We start from the raw sequence: 19,561 nt of genomic DNA on the forward strand, positions 1-19,561 counted from the left end.
CTTTTTAAAGCGTTGCCATGGAAACACACCAACTACCCCGGCCCTGGTCTGGAAGCAGCCTCCACACCTAACTCCTTATTTCTATAAATGTTTTGGTAATATTCTGTAAAATACCAGAATGTTCATATACTGTTATACTTTTAGCTGTCTGAGGAAAATCTTAATTATTAAATATCAGGTGTTATGATCAGTTACTCAGTACTAGTAGTTTACTAAATACTTTTTACTCCTGTTTAATTAAACGTGTTTAATGTCAACTAATGACAGACAGACAGAGAGACAGACAGAGAGACAGACAGAAAGACAGATAGACAGACCCAAACAAGAGTGCATGTCCTCCCCCCTCTCCTCGCCCTCCTTCCTGTCTGCCTACTGTAGAAAAAATACGAGCCGCTAGCGCCGCAAAAACTCTTCTGAGAAAAGAAAAAAAAAAGAGTGCTCCACTACTCTGGCCTGGTCAGCAGGTTCTGATTGGTGTCAGGTTCTGTCTGGGTCTGAAGGTTCCGGTCCGGTCCGGTGATTGAGCTCAATATGAACAGAAACATGAGTTCGGTTATAATCTGGTTTATTCACTTTATAAAAAAGAACTTAAGCGAAAATCATATTTAGAAGAACCGATTTTCATCAGGAAAGTTCTGATGCAGAGGAGCGACCCGAAGGTCCGAATACAGAACATAAAACTCATCAGCAGAAACAACCTGTAACCCTGCCCTTCAAAATAAAAGTAAGAGAAAATCATAATAAATGATTCAATGTTTAAAATCAGACAAAAACGTTACATTTCTCATGAGTTCAAAGGTTAAAATATATGAGCAAGAAACAGAAAAGTCTGAAGTTGATGAAGTCGGTCGTGTGATCACAGCGGCTCGTCCTTCATCCCTGAAACGAGAACAAACCTCCAGTCAGAGATTTACACCCAGCTGTAGACAGGAAGTCCTGGACAGTTTCCTGTCCACAGCTTCCTCTCCAGGACTTCCTGTCTACAGCTTCCTGTCTACAGCTTCCTGTCTACAGCTTCCTGTCCACAGCTTCCTGTCCACAGCTTCCTGTCCTCAGTTTCCTGTCCTCAGCTTCCTGTCTACAGCTTCCTGTCCACAGCTTCCTGTCTACAGCTTCCTGTCCTCAGTTTCCTGTCTACAGCTTCCTGTCTACAGTTTCCTGTCCACAGCTTCCTCTCCAGGACTTCCTGTCTACAGCTTCCTGTCTACAGCTTCCTGTCCACAGTTTCCTGTCTACAGCTTCCTGTCCACAGCTTCCTGTCTACAGCTTCCTGTCTACAGCTTCCTGTCCTCAGTTTCCTGTCCTCAGCTTCCTGTCTACAGCTTCCTGTCCACAGTTTCCTGTCTACAGCTTCCTGTCCACAGCTTCCTGTCTACAGCTTCCTGTCTACAGCTTCCTGTCTACAGTTTCCTGTCCACAGCTTCGTCTCCAGGACTTCCTGTCCTCAGTTTCCTGTCCACAGCTTCCTGTCTACAGCTTCCTGTCCACAGCTTCCTGTCTACAGCTTCCTGTCCACAGCTTCCTGTCTACAGCTTCCTGTCCACAGCTTCCTGTCTACAGCTTCCTGTCCACAGCTTCATGTCTACAGCTTCCTGTCCTCAGCTTCCTGTCTACAGCTTCCTGTCCTCAGCTTCCTGTCCACAGCTTCCTGTCTACAGCTTCCTGTCCTCAGCTTCCTGTCCACAGCTTCCTGTCTACAGCTTCCTGTCTACAGCTTCCTGTCCTCAGCTTCCTGTCCACAGCTTCCTGTCTACAGATTCCTGTCTACAGCTTCCTGTCCACAGCTTCCTGTCCTCAGCTTCATGTCTACAGCTTCCTGTCCTCAGCTTCCTGTCCACAGCTTCCTGTCTACAGCTTCCTGTCCACAGCTTCCTGTCTACAGCTTCCTGTCTACAGCTTCCTGTCTACAGCTTCCTGTCCACAGCTTCCTGTCCACAGCTTCCTGTCTACAGCTTCCTGTCTACAGCTTCCTGTCCACAGCTTCCTGTCTACAGCTTCCTGTTCACAGCTTCCTGTCTACAGCTTCCTGTCTACAGCTTCCTGTCCACAGCTTCCTGTCCACAGCTTCCTGTCTACAGCTTCCTGTCCACAGCTTCCTGTCTACAGCTTCCTGTCCTCAGCTTCCTGTCTACAGCTTCCTGTCCAGGACTTACTGTCTACAGCTTCCTGCCTACAGCTTCCTGTCCACAGCTTCCTGTCTACAGCTTCCTGTCTACAGCTTCCTGTCCACAGCTTCCTGTCTACAGCTTCCTGTCCACAGCTTCATGTCTACAGCTTCCTGTCCTCAGCTTCCTGTCTACAGCTTCCTGTCTACAGCTTCCTGTCTACAGCTTCCTGTCCACAGCTTCCTGTCCACAGCTTCCTGTCTACAGCTTCCTGTCTACAGCTTCCTGTCTACAGCTTCCTGTCCTCAGCTTCCTGTCCACAGCTTCCTGTCTACAGCTTCCTGTCCACAGCTTCCTGTCCTCAGCTTCCTGTCTACAGCTTCCTGTCTACAGCTTCCTGTCCTCAGCTTCATGTCTACAGCTTCCTGTCCTCAGCTTCCTGTCCTCAGCTTCCTGTCTACAGCTTCCTGTCTACAGCTTCCTGTCTACAGCTTCCTGTCCTCAGCTTCCTGTCCTCAGCTTCCTGTCCACAGCTTCCTGTCCTCAGCTTCCTGTCTACAGCTTCCTGTCTACAGCTTCCTGTCCTCAGCTTCATGTCTACAGCTTCCTGTCCTCAGCTTCCTGTCTACAGCTTCCTGTCTACAGCTTCCTGTCTACAGCTTCCTGTCCTCAGCTTCCTGTCCTCAGCTTCCTGTCCACAGCTTCCTGTCTACAGCTTCCTGTCTACAGCTTCCTGTCTACAGTTTCCTGTCCACAGCTTCGTCTCCAGGACTTCCTGTCCTCAGTTTCCTGTCCACAGCTTCCTGTCTACAGCTTCCTGTCTACAGTTTCCTGTCCTCAGCTTCCTGTCTACAGCTTCCTGTCTACAGCTTACTATCCTCAGCTTCCTGTCTACAGCTTCCTGTCTACAGTTTCCTGTCCTCAGCTTCCTGTCTACAGCTTCCTGTCTACAGCTTACTATCCTCAGCTTCCTGTCTACAGCTTCCTGTCTACAGCTTCCTGTCCACAGCTTCCTGTCCTCAGCTTCATGTCTACAGCTTCCTGTCCTCAGCTTCCTGTCTACAGCTTCCTGTCTACAGCTTCCTGTCCTCAGCTTCCTGTCTACAGCTTCCTGTCTACAGCTTCCTGTCCTCAGCTTCCTGTCTACAGCTTCCTGTCCACAGCTTCCTGTCTACAGCTTCCTGTCCACAGCTTCCTGTCTACAGCTTCCTGTCCACAGCATCCTGTCTACAGCTTCCTGTCTACAGCTTCCTGTCCACAGCTTCCTGTCTACAGCTTCCTGTCTACAGCTTCCTGTCTACAGCTTCCTGTCCACAGCTTCCTGTCCTCAGCTTCCTGTCCACAGCTTCCTGTCTACAGCTTCCTGTCTACAGCTTCCTGTCTACAGTTTCCTGTCCACAGCTTCGTCTCCAGGACTTCCTGTCCTCAGTTTCCTGTCCACAGCTTCCTGTCTACAGCTTCCTGTCTACAGTTTCCTGTCCTCAGCTTCCTGTCTACAGCTTCCTGTCTACAGCTTACTATCCTCAGCTTCCTGTCTACAGCTTCCTGTCTACAGCTTCCTGTCCTCAGCTTCCTGTCCTCAGCTTCCTGTCCACAGCTTCCTGTCCTCAGCTTCCTGTCTACAGCTTCCTGTCTACAGCTTCCTGTCCTCAGCTTCATGTCTACAGCTTCCTGTCCTCAGCTTCCTGTCTACAGCTTCCTGTCTACAGCTTCCTGTCTACAGCTTCCTGTCCTCAGCTTCCTGTCCTCAGCTTCCTGTCCACAGCTTCCTGTCTACAGCTTCCTGTCTACAGCTTCCTGTCTACAGTTTCCTGTCCACAGCTTCGTCTCCAGGACTTCCTGTCCTCAGTTTCCTGTCCACAGCTTCCTGTCTACAGTTTCCTGTCCTCAGCTTCCTGTCTACAGCTTCCTGTCTACAGCTTACTATCCTCAGCTTCCTGTCTACAGCTTCCTGTCTACAGCTTCCTGTCCTCAGCTTCATGTCTACAGCTTCCTGTCCTCAGCTTCCTGTCCTCAGCTTCCTGTCTACAGCTTCCTGTCTACAGCTTCCTGTCCTCAGCTTCCTGTCCTCAGCTTCCTGTCCACAGCTTCCTGTCCTCAGCTTCCTGTCTACAGCTTCCTGTCTACAGCTTCCTGTCCTCAGCTTCATGTCTACAGCTTCCTGTCCTCAGCTTCCTGTCTACAGCTTCCTGTCTACAGCTTCCTGTCTACAGCTTCCTGTCCTCAGCTTCCTGTCCTCAGCTTCCTGTCCACAGCTTCCTGTCTACAGCTTCCTGTCTACAGTTTCCTGTCCACAGCTTCCTGTCTACAGCTTCCTGTCTACAGCTTCCTGTCCTCAGCTTCCTGTCCTCAGCTTCCTGTCCACAGCTTCCTGTCCTCAGCTTCCTGTCTACAGCTTCCTGTCTACAGCTTCCTGTCCTCAGCTTCATGTCTACAGCTTCCTGTCCTCAGCTTCCTGTCTACAGCTTCCTGTCTACAGCTTCCTGTCTACAGCTTCCTGTCTACAGTTTCCTGTCCACAGCTTCGTCTCCAGGACTTCCTGTCCTCAGTTTCCTGTCCACAGCTTCCTGTCTACAGCTTCCTGTCTACAGTTTCCTGTCCTCAGCTTCCTGTCTACAGCTTCCTGTCTACAGCTTACTATCCTCAGCTTCCTGTCTACAGCTTCCTGTCTACAGCTTCCTGTCCTCAGCTTCCTGTCTACAGCTTCCTGTCTACAGCTTCCTGTCCTCAGCTTCATGTCTACAGCTTCCTGTCCTCAGCTTCCTGTCCTCAGCTTCCTGTCTACAGCTTCCTGTCTACAGCTTCCTGTCCTCAGCTTCCTGTCCTCAGCTTCCTGTCCACAGCTTCCTGTCCTCAGCTTCCTGTCTACAGCTTCCTGTCTACAGCTTCCTGTCCTCAGCTTCATGTCTACAGCTTCCTGTCCTCAGCTTCCTGTCTACAGCTTCCTGTCCTCAGCTTCCTGTCCTCAGCTTCCTGTCCACAGCTTCCTGTCTACAGCTTCCTGTCTACAGCTTCCTGTCTACAGTTTCCTGTCCACAGCTTCGTCTCCAGGACTTCCTGTCCTCAGTTTCCTGTCCACAGCTTCCTGTCTACAGCTTCCTGTCTACAGTTTCCTGTCCTCAGCTTCCTGTCTACAGCTTCCTGTCTACAGCTTACTATCCTCAGCTTCCTGTCTACAGCTTCCTGTCTACAGCTTCCTGTCCTCAGCTTCATGTCTACAGCTTCCTGTCCTCAGCTTCCTGTCCTCAGCTTCCTGTCTACAGCTTCCTGTCTACAGCTTCCTGTCTACAGCTTCCTGTCCTCAGCTTCCTGTCCTCAGCTTCCTGTCCACAGCTTCCTGTCCTCAGCTTCCTGTCCACAGCTTCCTGTCCTCAGCTTCCTGTCCACAGCTTCCTGTCTACAGCTTCCTGTCTACAGCTTCCTGTCTACAGTTTCCTGTCCACAGCTTCGTCTCCAGGACTTCCTGTCCTCAGTTTCCTGTCCACAGCTTCCTGTCTACAGCTTCCTGTCTACAGTTTCCTGTCCTCAGCTTCCTGTCTACAGCTTCCTGTCTACAGTTTCCTGTCCTCAGCTTCCTGTCTACAGCTTCCTGTCTACAGCTTACTATCCTCAGCTTCCTGTCTACAGCTTCCTGTCCACAGCTTCCTGTCCTCAGCTTCATGTCTACAGCTTCCTGTCCTCAGCTTCCTGTCTACAGCTTCCTGTCCTCAGCTTCCTGTCTACAGCTTCCTGTCTACAGCTTCCTGTCCTCAGCTTCCTGTCTACAGCTTCCTGTCCACAGCTTCCTGTCCACAGCTTCCTGTCTACAGCTTCCTGTCCACAGCATCCTGTCTACAGCTTCCTGTCTACAGCTTCCTGTCCACAGCTTCCTGTCTACAGCTTCCTGTCCACAGCTTCCTGTCTACAGCTTCCTGTCTACAGCTTCCTGTCTACAGTTTCCTGTCCACAGCTTCGTCTCCAGGACTTCCTGTCCTCAGTTTCCTGTCCACAGCTTCCTGTCTACAGCTTCCTGTCTACAGTTTCCTGTCCTCAGCTTCCTGTCTACAGCTTCCTGTCTACAGTTTCCTGTCCTCAGCTTCCTGTCTACAGCTTCCTGTCTACAGCTTACTATCCTCAGCTTCCTGTCTACAGCTTCCTGTCCACAGCTTCCTGTCCTCAGCTTCATGTCTACAGCTTCCTGTCCTCAGCTTCCTGTCTACAGCTTCCTGTCCTCAGCTTCCTGTCTACAGCTTCCTGTCTACAGCTTCCTGTCCTCAGCTTCCTGTCTACAGCTTCCTGTCCACAGCTTCCTGTCCACAGCTTCCTGTCTACAGCTTCCTGTCCACAGCATCCTGTCTACAGCTTCCTGTCTACAGCTTCCTGTCCACAGCTTCCTGTCTACAGCTTCCTGTCCACAGCTTCCTGTCTACAGCTTCCTGTCTACAGCTTCCTGTCTACAGCTTCCTGTCCACAGCTTCCTGTCCACAGCTTCCTGTCTACAGCTTCCTGTCCACAGCTTCCTGTCTACAGCTTCCTGTCTACAGCTTCCTGTCCACAGCTTCCTGTCTACAGCTTCCTGTCCACAGCTTCCTGTCTACAGCTTCCTGTCTACAGCTTCCTGTCCACAGCTTCCTGTCCACAGCTTCCTGTCTACAGCTTCCTGTCCACAGCTTCCTGTCTACAGCTTCCTGTCCTCAGCTTCCTGTCTACAGCTTCCTGTCCAGGACTTACTGTCTACCGCTTCCTGTCTAGAGCTTCCTGTCCTCAGCTTCCTGTCTACAGCTTCCTGTCTACAGCTTCCTGTCCAGGACTTACTGTCTACCGCTTCCTGTCTAGAGCTTCCTGTCCTCAGCTTCCTGTCTACAGCTTCCTGTCCACAGCTTCCTGTCCTCAGCTTCCTGTCCACAGCTTCCTATCCTCAGCTTCCTGTCTACAGCTTCCTGTCCTCAGCTTCCTGTCCACAGCTTCCTATCCTCAGCTTCCTGTCTACAGCTTCCTGTCCTCAGCTTCCTGTCTACAGCTTCCTGTCCACAGCTTCCTGTCCAGGACTTACTGTCTACAGCTTCCTGTCTACAGCTTCCTGTCCAGGACTTACTGTCTACAACTTCCTGCCTACAGCTTCCTGTCCACAGCTTCCTGTCTACAGCTTCCTGTCTACAGCTTCCTGTCCTCAGCTTCCTGTCCACAGCTTCCTGTCTACAGCTTCCTGTCCTCAGCTTCCTGTCCACAGCTTCCTGTCCACAGCTTCCTGTCTACAGCTTCCTGTCTACAGCTTCCTGTCCTCAGCTTCCTGTCTACAGCTTCCTGTCTACAGCTTCCTGTCCACAGCTTCCTGTCCTCAGCTTCATGTCTACAGCTTCCTGTCCTCAGCTTCCTGTCTACAGCTTCCTGTCTACAGCTTACTGTCCTCAGCTTCCTGTCCTCAGCTTCCTGTCCACAGCTTCCTGTCCTCAGCTTCCTGTCTACAGCTTCCTGTCCACAGCTTCCTGTCCACAGCTTCCTGTCTACAGCTTCCTGTCCACAGCTTCCTGTCTACAGCTTCCTGTCCACAGCTTCCTGTCTACAGCTTCCTGTCCACAGCATCCTGTCTACAGCTTCCTGTCTACAGCTTCCTGTCCACAGCTTCCTGTCTACAGCTTCCTGTCCACAGCTTCCTGTCTACAGCTTCCTGTCCTCAGCTTCCTGTCTACAGCTTCCTGTCCACAGCTTCCTGTCCACAGCTTCCTGTCTACAGCTTCCTGTCCACAGCTTCCTGTCTACAGCTTCCTGTCTACAGCTTCCTGTCCACAGCTTCCTGTCTACAGGTTCCTGTCCACAGCTTCCTGTCTACAGGTTCCTGTCCACAGCTTCCTGTCTACAGCTTCCTGTCCTCAGCTTCCTGTCTACAGCTTCCTGTCTACAGCTTACTGTCCTCAGCTTCCTGTCCTCAGCTTCCTGTCCACAGCTTCCTGTCCTCAGCTTCCTGTCTACAGCTTCCTGTCCACAGCTTCCTGTCCACAGCTTCCTGTCTACAGCTTCCTGTCCACAGCTTCCTGTCTACAGCTTCCTGTCCACAGCTTCCTGTCTACAGCTTCCTGTCCACAGCATCCTGTCTACAGCTTCCTGTCTACAGCTTCCTGTCCACAGCTTCCTGTCTACAGCTTCCTGTCCACAGCTTCCTGTCTACAGCTTCCTGTCCTCAGCTTCCTGTCTACAGCTTCCTGTCCACAGCTTCCTGTCCACAGCTTCCTGTCTACAGCTTCCTGTCCACAGCTTCCTGTCTACAGCTTCCTGTCTACAGCTTCCTGTCCACAGCTTCCTGTCTACAGGTTCCTGTCCACAGCTTCCTGTCTACAGGTTCCTGTCCACAGCTTCCTGTCTACAGCTTCCTGTCCTCAGCTTCCTGTCTACAGCTTCCTGTCCAGGACTTACTGTCTACCGCTTCCTGTCTACAGCTTCCTGTCCTCAGCTTCCTGTCTACAGCTTCCTGTCCTCAGCTTCCTGTCCACAGCTTCCTATCCTCAGCTTCCTGTCTACAGCTTCCTGTCCTCAGCTTCCTGTCCACAGCTTCCTGTCCTCAGCTTCCTGTCCACAGCTTCCTATCCTCAGCTTCCTGTCTACAGCTTCCTGTCCTCAGCTTCCTGTCCACAGCTTCCTATCCTCAGCTTCCTGTCTACAGCTTCCTGTCCACAGCTTCCTGTCTACAGCTTCCTGTCTACAGCTTCCTGTCCTCAGCTTCCTGTCTACAGCTTCCTGTCTACAGCTTCCTGTCCTCAGCTTCCTGTCCTCAGCTTCCTGTCTACAGCTTTCTGTCCTCAACTTCCTGTCCACAGCTTCCTGTCCACAGCTTCTTGTCTACAGCTTCCTGTCCTCAGCTTCCTGTCTACAGCTTTCTGTCCTCAACTTCCTGTCCACAGCTTCCTGTCCACAGCTTCTTGTCTACAGCTTCCTGTCCTCAGCTTCCTGTCCACAGCTTCCTGTCCTCAGCTTCCTGTCTACAGCTTTCTGTCCTCAACTTCCTGTCCACAGCTTCCTGTCCTCAGCTTCCTGTCTACAGCTTCCTGTCTACAGCTTCCTGTCTACAGCTTCCTGTCCACAGCTTCCTGTCCTCAGCTTCCTGTCTACAGCTTCCTGTCCTCAGCTTCCTGTCCACAGCTTTCTGTCCTCAGCTTCCTGTCCACAGCTTCCTGTCCTCAGCTTCCTGTCTACAGCTTCCTGTCCACAGCTTCCTGTCCACAGCTTCCTCTCTACAGCTTCTTGTCTACAGCTTCCTGTCCTAAGCTTCCTGTCCACAGCTTCAGTAGACGACGACGTCAGAGTTCTGGTTACCTGAATTGAGGATGATGTCATCGACGGACCGGACCAGGTGGACGCCTCCGATGGCCGACGCTTCGCCTCTGGAGTTGGCGGCGTGACACTCGTAGGATCCTTCTTCTTCTTCAGTCAGCGGGGAGATCTGAGGGCAGAGCCACAGATCTGATTGGTCCATTAGGGTGATGACATCACCAGAGGAACACCAGGGGTCAACCTGCCGCTGACCCTAGGGGTCAACCTGAGGTCACTGACCAGAACCCAGCCCGTCACTTGGTGCTTCTCCGGTCCGCCTCGGGTCTGGACGGCCAGGTTGTCCCGATCGCCAGGTAGAAGCTCCGCCCTCTTTCTGCCGCCAAGCACCTGGGAATCATCATCATTATCATCATCATCATCATCAGTCCAGACAGGTCAGTGTGAAGCGGCTCACCTTCTTCCAGGTGAGGACAGGTGTGGGCACGCCCACCGCCTCGCAGCTCAGGAACACCTGGGAGCCGCTGAGGTTGAACACCTGGCCTGGAGGCGTCACTATGGAGGGAGCTGCAGACAGAGATCGGGTCAGGACCAGAGGCGTAAATACAGGAGGGCTCGGGGGTCCGGACCCCCAATCTTGGGAAAGTCTAGAATTGTCCCCTCCAAAAAAATAATTGAAGAAACTTTTGCATTTAAATAATATCGATATGAAAAGGCAAAAGAAACAAAAAACAAAAAAATCTGCCATTTATCTCAGAAAAAAATAATAATTAATTTTTAGTCCCCCCCCCCCATTATTAGAACAATGATTCAGTCCAAAGTGTGGGAGGAGCAACAGCTGAATGGTACCGGCTCCGTTAGAGCCGCTGGAGGGAGGAGCTAGCTGTTAGCTGCTAGCTAGCTGTTAGCTGCTAGCTGTGGCTCTGCAGCACAAATAAAAACCCTCCAGTCAGTAAATACTTCAAGCAAAAGACATATAAACATTTTATTTACTTTCACTGCTCAATAAGAAGAAACTCATGAACAATAAAAATCATTCTGCAGTTTGTTATTTCATTACTTTGACTGAATCATCATAAGCTGCCTTATTAGCAAAACTGCTACACTGCTTTCATAGATTTAACCTTTGACCTTTTTTGTCAAAGGCAGCAAACATCTCATTCATATTTAGCTCTTTAACTTTTAGTTAATCAGAAGAGTTTGAAACTGGAGGAGGGTCTGAGGAAGTGAAGCAGCTCAGAGTTGGAGCCCAGAACAGATAGAAAAAACTAAAGTTATGTTTTTATTTCTCACTGTCTTCAATGTAGGACGGATCTACGGATCCCTGTAGGGGACATGGGGAGTTTTTTCTTTTGCGTTCCCTCGCAATAATCTACTGGTCAGTTATGCAGCATAATTGAATCCTGTAGCCTTTCTTACGGTGGGCGCCGTACTTTATGCTTTAATATAAGGTTATGTGAGGTTTTTCCATGAATGTTAGAATCTTTTAGTGAAATATCTGAAGTTTTATATCTTTCTTTAGGATAGAAAGGCGCCACAAACCTACGATATAAACAGAAACTTTCCGTAAGTAGGAAAGAAATAAAAACACATTATAATTTGGACTATTTCTGAGTTATTATAGCGGGTAATAAATCATCTGACAGTTTTGATTGTGTCTCTGTTGTTCTAGTCTGAATGGTTTAAAGAGCTGCTTTCAGTGCCGCTCCATCTTAGCCTTAACAGACATAAACATGCAGGAAAAAATAAATTGATTTTCAATCAGTTTTAAACTTCAGATATTTCACTAAAAGATTCTAACATTCATGGAAAAACCTCACATAACCTTATATTAAAGCATAAAGTACGGCGCCCACCGTAATAAAGGCTACAGGATTCAATTATGCTGCATAACTGACCAGTAGATTATTGCGAGGGAACAAAAGACATTTTTCCCACGTTCCCTCAGGACTCCGTCATTTTTGGTCCTGCGGTTTGAATAGATGAAAAACTTTTTAAACTACATTTTGCGTTACATTTCACTGGAACTTCGCCGAACCCGCAAAATTGGTCTTAAGAAATGTTCCTGTTCATGTTCCCAAAATAATGAGATGGGATTTAAGCCCTTGGTCAGGACAGAACCTGAATAGAACCCAACCAGAACCGACCCGTGACCCGGCAGTAATGTTCTGAGCGCCTCAGTGAGCCGCTAATCTGGCTCGGAATGGAAAAGAAATTATCAGAGAGAAGCCGAGCCAGACGGAGGTACTGCCGGCCCAGAACCACCGGACCGGACCGGACTGGACGGCACCGAAACTGAGGGCTGCAATGGAGTGAGAACACCTGGAGAAACATCTGGATGAAGAAGATTCCTCCATCTGGAGAAAAATCCCACCGGATTACAGCCAGATTAATAATCTGAGCTGGAAAAACAGTTCAGTAATAATAATAATAATAACAACAACAACAGGTACGTGAAGGTTTCATTGATATTCTAATTTATTGATTATCTATACTTATTGTACTTATTGGTTTCTTACAGTTTATATAAAAAACTTTGATTCAAATGTTTTTTGCTGGTGAAAAACTTTCCTCTAAGTTATTTGTATTATTTTTTTTCGTTTTAATCTTTGAAATATCAGAACATTGATAACCTGCGGTCCGTCTCACCTGAGGCGCAGCGGCCTTTGTTCTGCACGCTGATTGGCTCCCTGCCGCGCCGCTGCGCCGCCATGTTGGCGCTCCTCAGGGCGCAGCCGCTCCTGTACGTGGTTCCGTCGGATCCGCACACCTGGTAGTTGGTCTTGCACGCGCACACGCCGGTTTTGCTCCGCTTGTCGTCGCCGCTCCTGTCGCACTCCATCCCGGGGCCGCAGCGGCGCGCCGCCGCACGGCTCGCCCTCCGCAGCGGCGCACACCGCGCAGCAGCCGCAGGAGTCCCGCAGCGAGCCGCCGGGGCAGCCCGCAGCCGGGAGAGGAGCGCATCCCGCCGGGTCACACGGAGCACAGCCCGACCCGGCCCGCAGAACCGGAACCAGAACCAGCAGCGGCAGCAGGAGCAGCGAGAGGCGGCAGGACGTCATGGCGATCCGAGGTCTGATCTGGACTGAGAGCTGATGAGGCTGCTGGTCCCGCCCACAGCCCGAACCGAACCCAGACCAGCCCGAACTTCCTGATCCAAATGAGTTTTTCACTGAACTGGATGGTGTCTGATTATTGATTGAATCGGTACCAGCCGGTTCCGACCAGAACTTCTACCTCCACATTCCTCACATTCAGATCCCAGTTTGACCCCGACTCCCAGTCTGGGAAACAGGAAGCGTCCCAGTCCGAGCTGGGAGTGTTTTCTTCCTGTTATTGTTTCATAAAGATTCCCAGAACATTTTCACCTCCAGAACCCAAAACAAACCCGGTTCTGATCAGCACCAGCCAGAACCCAAACCCATCTGCACCCAGAGTTCTAACCGGAACCTGACGTTCACCAGGCAAACATGAACAGAACCACAGAACTTTATTATCACCAGAACATTTAAAGAGTCCCACATGAAGCCAGGTTCTACCAGAACCAAGACCGATGAGGAAGCTGCAGCCATGGTCTCCGTACCATGAACCATCAGTAGAACCAGGGTGGTACCAGTAGAACCCAGCCAGTTGGTTCTACCTCCAGTACTTGCTGATGAAGGCAGACAGGAGGTCCCGGTACGGCGTTTCGGACCGCGGCGCCGGCAGCCCGGCGGTTCTGCGGACGGTTGGTGAGTGCAGCAGTAGGTTGTGACTGAACCCGACCAGACTGGAGCAGAACCAGTACAGAGCCATGGACTGGGAGGAGGAAACAGGACGTTAGAGAGCTCCGTCCCTTCAAAATAAAACACCCGGGACCCGGTTCTGATCCAGATCTAATCCTGACCCGTTTAGCTCACCGACGGGACTGAGGCAGCGATGGGGATCATCAGAACCGAGAACCCTCTGAACCCATTCAGAACCAGCCGCTGGAAACGTGACGCTTCGACTCTCTGCAGAGAAAACACCTGAAGAAGAAGAAACAGGTCCAGTTAAACTGGACCAAAGTTCTGTACAAGAACAACAACAACACATTGATAAAAACAGAGAATCAAAACATTTCTTCAAATAAATGCCAAAGAATAAAAATGAGCTTTGAGAAGCGATTTAAAATGTGGGCAGATCGAATCTGGAAAGGTAAATTGTTCCGTAGAATCGGAGCAACAACAGAAAAAACCCGATCTGCTTTCCTCTTTAGTCGGGTCCGAGGAACCGTCAGTAACATCGTAGGGTTCTGGACACAGACTGAACTTTTAAACGGTTCTGAAGATAAAGGGGAGATAACCATTTAAAACTTTATACGTTCATAAAAGAATCTTAAAATCTGTTCAATAAAAGACGGGCAGCCAGTGGAAAGAGGCCAGTGGGCCTTATATGGTCACACTTCCTGGTTCCTGTAAGAAGCCGATTCTGGATCATTGGAGTCGCTGCATCTGTGATTTATCCAGGCCTCTATGTAATAAATGACAATAATCCAAACAAGATGTAATGAAGGCTGGATCAGTCCTTCAAAATCCTTAAAACAAAAATACGATTTAACTTTTGATAAAATCCGCAGGTGATAAAAACTTGATTTGACATCAGCGTGATGACATCACAGCCCAGCTGGCCTGGCTCCGCCCCCACACCGACCTCCAGGATGAGCAGGTTGGTGAGGCCCAGGCAGACCGGCAGGACCCAAGTGGAGTCCGGTACCGTGAGGTCTGGGAACCAGAGAGCGCCCCCTGCTGCCAGTTCGTCATGCAGCGCTGCACAGGAACACAGAGATCAGACCAGAACCAGAACCTGGACCCGACCAGAACCAGAACCCAGTCCCTACCTGGCCGGTCCAGGCTGAGGTTCCGCAGCGCCAGAGATAGGCCGACCCAGAGCGGCAGCTGGACCCAGACCAGCAGGCTGGCTTTGAACGGGTGGCAGTTGTCCCGGACGTAGAGCTGCGAAACCAGACGCCGCAGGTTCTTCTGGAACTGGACCCTGTGAACAGAACCAGAACCTTTTCAGACCCCAGAAACAGAACTCCGATTCCTTTCTGGACTCGGTCCAACCTCGATTCTTTCATGTTTGAGAAGTCCTTAAATCTCCATGGCAACCATTTAGCTGCTAAACGCCTGGGTGGACCTGTTGCAACAACAACAAAAAAAGGAAGTGTTTGGAGTCAACCGGGCTACGCAAAGTCATCAGATGCTGATGCTACGCCTGGCTGTAGGAAGCAGGAAGTAGAGGTCCAGAGTGTCCTTCCCTCCAAGATGGAGGAGTTTGGCAAGTCCACCTCTCTGCAGCAAACAGGAAGGGCGGGACGGACCTCTGTCAGTCTCAGACCTTATTTAGAAATGGGACCATTGCACTCCGGAAGTGAAGGGGGCGCTATTTCCTATATTATCCGCGGTCTCCCGTTTTTATTTTCTTTAAAATCTGTGATATATTTTCGCCTTTAGGAAGGATTTTCACTCTCAGCATTTATTTGAACTTTTCTCTTTTATTTACTTCAGTGCAGCTCACAGTTTTTAACAGATTCTGTAGCTTTCTGTGAACTTCTACATCTGCTCCTTAGTGGCATCTTTTCGGGCCTGATACTGCCTCTAGTGGCGTGGGGTGGTAACACAGCTAATATAATTACATTACTAAATCAGATTAGCACAACGTCCTTATAATTTACTATTAATTCTGGCATTACTGGCACAGTAAAAGATCAATTCCCTCACTAAAGAACATACCTTTTCATTTTCTTAAGGAAGTAGAGCTAATTAAATGACATAAACAAAACCTGAAAGTGATTCCAGTTTCACTCGATGGCCAACCTGTTGAAACTGTGGTCAGTTTTAAATTCCTTGTCATTCCTGGACAGTCAGCTCAGTTTTGCTGAAAACACTGGCTATATCTTTAAGAACTATTCTCAGAGACTCTATCTTTTTAGACCCAGTGAGAAGATATATCACAGATTTCCAGTCGTGAAACAGAAGCCCAGATCTGGCAGAAGAACCCGATCCGAACCAGAAGCAGGACCTGGTACCAGGTGGTTGGTTCTGTCGATCCTCACCTGCTCTGCTTGTCCGTCCAGCCTCGTTCTCTCCCTCGGACCGAAACCTCGTATCGAAGCCGCTTCGCCAGCTCAGAGATCTCCGCCTGCAGAGCCTCCACCTGCAGCACATGCAGGTTGCTATGGTTACCATCACAGCAAGCATAAGACCTGAGGTCGGGGATCACACAGCTGGTCCATGTTTTACGCAGCTCTGTTGCCATGGTAACTGGTGCTGTGAATTGACCCTGATGACGTTAAACTGAACTCCACCCACCTTGGCAATAATGATCAGCTGGTAGGCGGCCAGCGGCAGGGTGATGCAGGTCCTGATGGACACTGTTGCCATAGCGATGCTCAGCCACCATGGCAACCCGCTCACCTGGTGCGCGCTGACGAGGAAGTTCTCACACAGGTGAACTGGAGCGGAGTCTGACAGGCTGCCGTACCAACCACCTGCGCCGCTGGCTCCTCCCACCCCAGAAGCCGGCCTCACGCGAGACTCTGTTGTACAGGTGAGGGGAAGGACAGGAGAAGCCCACCTGCTCAGGACGTCACGTGCTCGTGGCTGCAGGACTCTGCACCTCACCAGCACCCCCACGGTGAGCATGATGACCACGTGACTTTAAAGCGCCCACGTGTCCTTTAAAGCTAAGAAAACTTCTCTTCCTCACCTTCATCAGCAGTCTGTTTCACAGCAGCCCATAACTGACAGAGCGTCACTCAAACATGACGTCACTGACCAATGCGGCGCGGAGGTCTGACGTAGGCAATGCTAAAAGACAAAAACAACAAAAATAAAATAAAATCGAGATAAAAAAACCAAAAGTACAAAAATAACTCAAACAAAAAAGACAGTTAAAATACTAATTAGCTGTTTTGACGGCAGCTCACCGGAAACAACTTTTTCTCTTCACATTAAAAGCATGCAGTGGCTGTGATGAGACCGCGCGTGAAGCCATTTGAAGGAATTAAACCTCACGAACGGATGTACGTGGAAAATGCTGGGAAAAGAAACTGAGTGGCTTACTTACTCAGCATTAACATTTTATTCCTGGATAAAGCGGGTGAAGCTAATTACCTTCACCTCTTATTGTGAAGTCTTCAGCGGAAGTTCCCTTGAGGAGGACGGCAGTCATGGCGGAGTTCGGTTCGGGCGGTCTGCTCGCGGCTCTGCTGCTCTTCACAGCCCTCACCTTACGGGATGTTTATGTGGGCCGGTCGGACCACAGAACCGGCGCCTTTGCAGAAACCGAACCGGAGAGCGGGAAACCCCCAAAAGCGGCGCTGTACTCCGGCCCAGTACTCCAGTTTCGCTACTGGTGAGTTAGCATTCAGGCTAGCAACTAGCGCGATGACGTCACGCTAAACTGACTGAAGATTTCCTTGAACAGAGATTATGGCTGTCATTTCAAACTTGAAGATTAGACTCATCAATGGGATTGATATTCTTCTTAAATGTTTTTATTTATGTGATATTTTTTGTCCTAACCAGGGGCTAGGATCTGATTTTAAGGGGTCCTTGGTGCAGTTTTCTAAATCTAAATGCTTATTTACATACATTCACAAACAAAATTAGGAGACATGTTGTTAGTAATTCATGGAATAAACAATATTAATTTTACTCAAACATATACCTATAAAGTTATTATTAATACAATATTAGTGAAATAATACATTAAATGACCTCTGGATAATTATTCATAAAATATATCAACATTTTTGAATAAAACACAGAAAGTAATGTAATGTAATAAAACACAGAAAGTAATGTAATGTAATAAAACACAGAAAGTAATGTAATGTAGGAAATATTTATGTATTTACTGTTAATCTATTCGTATGATTTGTTCTTTAAATGGCCACTTATTTTGGCTAATGCTATTATTTATTAAATATCATCCAAACTCAACATCCTAAGCAAAGAATCAAACCACAATAGTCAGCTAAAATCACAATAATAAACTTAATCAATAATAAAATGTTCTGTACCATATCAGCCTCAGGAGCTGATTGAGGATTAAGAGACTCTGATTTCTGGTTCTTTAGGTTCTGATGGGTCTGCGGTTCCTCTCCTGATCCATTCTGCCCATCATACAGCAGCTCACTGCGCCACCAAGGACACTTTTTATTCTGTTTGTCTTTCTATGTCCACAGTTTCTATCCTCTCTGAAATTGTTCAGTTTATAATTGTTCAGCGCGTCTTTTTACTCACATCTGTATTTTTAAAAGCGTTTTTGCTCCTAAGGACAGTGAATCGGGTCGAGGACCTTTTAAAAAGACGCGGGTTGATAGCAGCTCACCGCGGCTGCGCAGTGTCCGTCTCTAGGCAACCGTGACGTTCAGCGTCGGTCCGTAGCGTTCTGGGTCCTTTAGCTCCCGCCACGACAATGTAGCTGACCTTAATATTTCCTGTGTTTTATTTTGGTCATTATTGTTAAACTCAGTGTTGATGTGTGTATTATAGGCGTGTATATCGGACAGTTATGTATCGGTTCAATACGGGACGAACATTTAACGGCCAAATATGGGAGGACTCCGTATTTTACGGGACGGGTGGCGACCTGATTGAGGGGAGCTGAGGAACAGTTTTAGGGATGCTAAAGCTAATGCTCCCCTAAAACTGGGCTAGAATCGCCACTGGTCCTAACGTTCCTGGTTTAAAATTCCACTTGAATAATAACTTTATGAATGTAAATGGGTCTTTGATCTGGACTCAAAGTAAGTAACTCCAGGAAGTTCATTCATAATTATCAATTATGTAAAAAACAATAAATTCATGAATAAATCCATGAAGAAAACAAAATCAGTTTCACATATTTTCTGTATGTTCCAGCAGCTTCCTGTTCAGACCTGAAGCAGATTATAATCTCTCTCTGTGTGTGTGTGTGTGTGTGTGTGTGTGTGTGTGTGTGTGTGTGTGTGTGTGTGTGTGTGTGTGTGTGTGTGTGTGTGTCCAGCATCTCCTGAGGCTACAGTAAAGTCTTCCAGGAATACTCCCAGGCCATCAGCCAGGTGTATCCAGACATCCGCATCCAGGGGGAGAACTACCCCCCCACCCCGCTCAACAGGTGAGACTGAAGTTCTGGTTCTGGTTCCGGCTCTGGCTCTGGTTCTGCAACCTTCATCCTGAACTCGTCCTCTTCCTCAGGCTGGTCGGTAACCTGGTCTCCTACCTGAAGCTCCTCTCCATCCTCCTCATCATCAGCGGTCAGAACCCTTTCCCGCTCCTCGGTACCGACACACCTGCAGTTTGGACCTGGACTCAGAACAACAAGGTACCGAACCTGCTGTGCTGTTGCCGTAGCAACACATGCTGACGATGGCATTCCTGTTTCCAGATCTTCTCGTGTCTGATGGCCTTCTTCATCAGTAACATGATGGAGACTCACTTCCTGTCTACGGGAGCCTTCGAAGTCACGCTGAACGGTGAGTCCTGATTGGTGCAGAGACCTGCAGCTTCCTGGTGTAACACTGTTTGTCTTCCCCAGACGTTCCCGTGTGGTCCAAGCTGCAGTCGGGTTATGTTCCGAACATCCAGGAAATGTTCCGGATCCTCGACACACACCTGAAGATGAACCAGGCCGACCGCGTCACCTTCACCTCCTCTTAGAGCCGTGCCACCTTCTCCTGGATCATCTGACCTCTGACCTGTCTCCCAGCCGTGCTGCGTTCAGGCTCAATGGGACATTCAGCTGTTGGCATTCATGAAGGCGTGGCCTTAAAGCGGATCTGCCGGGCTGTGCCGGATGTCTCCGCCTCCATGCTGACTCCCATGATGCACTGGCCATCAGCTGGCGTGGATGACGGTCACAAGACCCTTCGCGCTCTTATGTCATTTGTTTACGTTCTTGGTTTATGGATCCAGTCGGCCCGGTTCTGGTACCACTGGATCGGTTCTTTTCTTCCAACAATCAGCTTTTGTTTTATTTAAAGTTTGAGCTTTTATTGTGAAAACAGGAAGCTGGTCACATCAACCTTAACGATCAGCTGATGGATTGTTCACTCCACCTCAAATAAAAAGTCTTAAAGGAAAATTTCTTCTTCTGTGTTCTGCTTGGTGGGTTTCAGTTTGTTACCATGACGACAGATCAATTAATCCAGACCTGTCAATGATGCGTTTAAAGACCAACGTTAAACAAGTAAAACTGAAACCAAT

The 19,561-nt window shown here is 49.1% G+C and overlaps 3 protein-coding genes across 3 annotated transcripts; 1 reads left to right on the top strand and 2 right to left on the bottom strand.

The window, feature by feature from the left end:
- Window positions 1-548: 548 nt before the first annotated feature.
- Window positions 549-12,722, bottom strand: igfbp7 (insulin like growth factor binding protein 7). Its single transcript, XM_023328379.1, is given in 6 exon segments — window positions 549-879; window positions 9,393-9,519; window positions 9,630-9,737; window positions 9,805-9,914; window positions 11,997-12,205; window positions 12,207-12,722. Coding segments are annotated over 6 exon segments (780 nt in total). The 5' UTR covers window positions 12,410-12,722; the 3' UTR covers window positions 549-856.
- Window positions 12,723-12,820: 98 nt separating this feature from the next.
- Window positions 12,821-16,145, bottom strand: LOC102234823 (mitochondrial inner membrane protein COX18). The gene is made up of 6 exons (XM_005812275.3): window positions 15,680-16,145; window positions 15,424-15,524; window positions 14,206-14,360; window positions 14,019-14,134; window positions 13,247-13,354; window positions 12,821-13,145 (listed from the first exon to the last, which is right to left on the bottom strand). Exons 1-6 carry the CDS (start codon window positions 16,010-16,012, stop codon window positions 12,984-12,986), a joined length of 975 nt encoding a protein of 324 aa, XP_005812332.2. The 5' UTR covers window positions 16,013-16,145; the 3' UTR covers window positions 12,821-12,983.
- Window positions 16,146-16,507: 362 nt separating this feature from the next.
- LOC102235092 (selenoprotein T2-like) lies at window positions 16,508-19,439 on the top strand. The gene is made up of 5 exons (XM_005812276.3): window positions 16,508-16,724; window positions 18,363-18,473; window positions 18,554-18,680; window positions 18,744-18,831; window positions 18,894-19,439. Exons 1-5 carry the CDS (start codon window positions 16,540-16,542, stop codon window positions 19,013-19,015), a joined length of 633 nt encoding a protein of 210 aa, XP_005812333.2. The 5' UTR covers window positions 16,508-16,539; the 3' UTR covers window positions 19,016-19,439.
- The last annotated feature ends 122 nt before the right edge of the window (window positions 19,440-19,561 follow it).

The sequence above is a fragment of the Xiphophorus maculatus genome, chromosome 23 (assembly GCF_002775205.1).
Source record: "Xiphophorus maculatus strain JP 163 A chromosome 23, X_maculatus-5.0-male, whole genome shotgun sequence".
NCBI classification, from domain to species: domain Eukaryota; kingdom Metazoa; phylum Chordata; class Actinopteri; order Cyprinodontiformes; family Poeciliidae; genus Xiphophorus; species Xiphophorus maculatus.

Bases quoted from the DNA above. Each gene is read 5' to 3' on its own strand.
- LOC102234823 (XM_005812275.3), bottom strand. From the start codon at position 16,012: ATGCTCACCGTGGGGGTGCTGGTGAGGTGCAGAGTCCTGCAGCCACGA. The intron at 14,135-14,205 runs GTAGGGACTGGG...GTTCCTGTGCAG, and splicing joins CCTCAGCCTGGACCGGCCAG to CGCTGCATGACGAACTGGCA. The intron at 13,146-13,246 runs GTGAGCTAAACG...TCCTCCTCCCAG, and splicing joins TCGCTGCCTCAGTCCCGTCG to TCCATGGCTCTGTACTGGTT.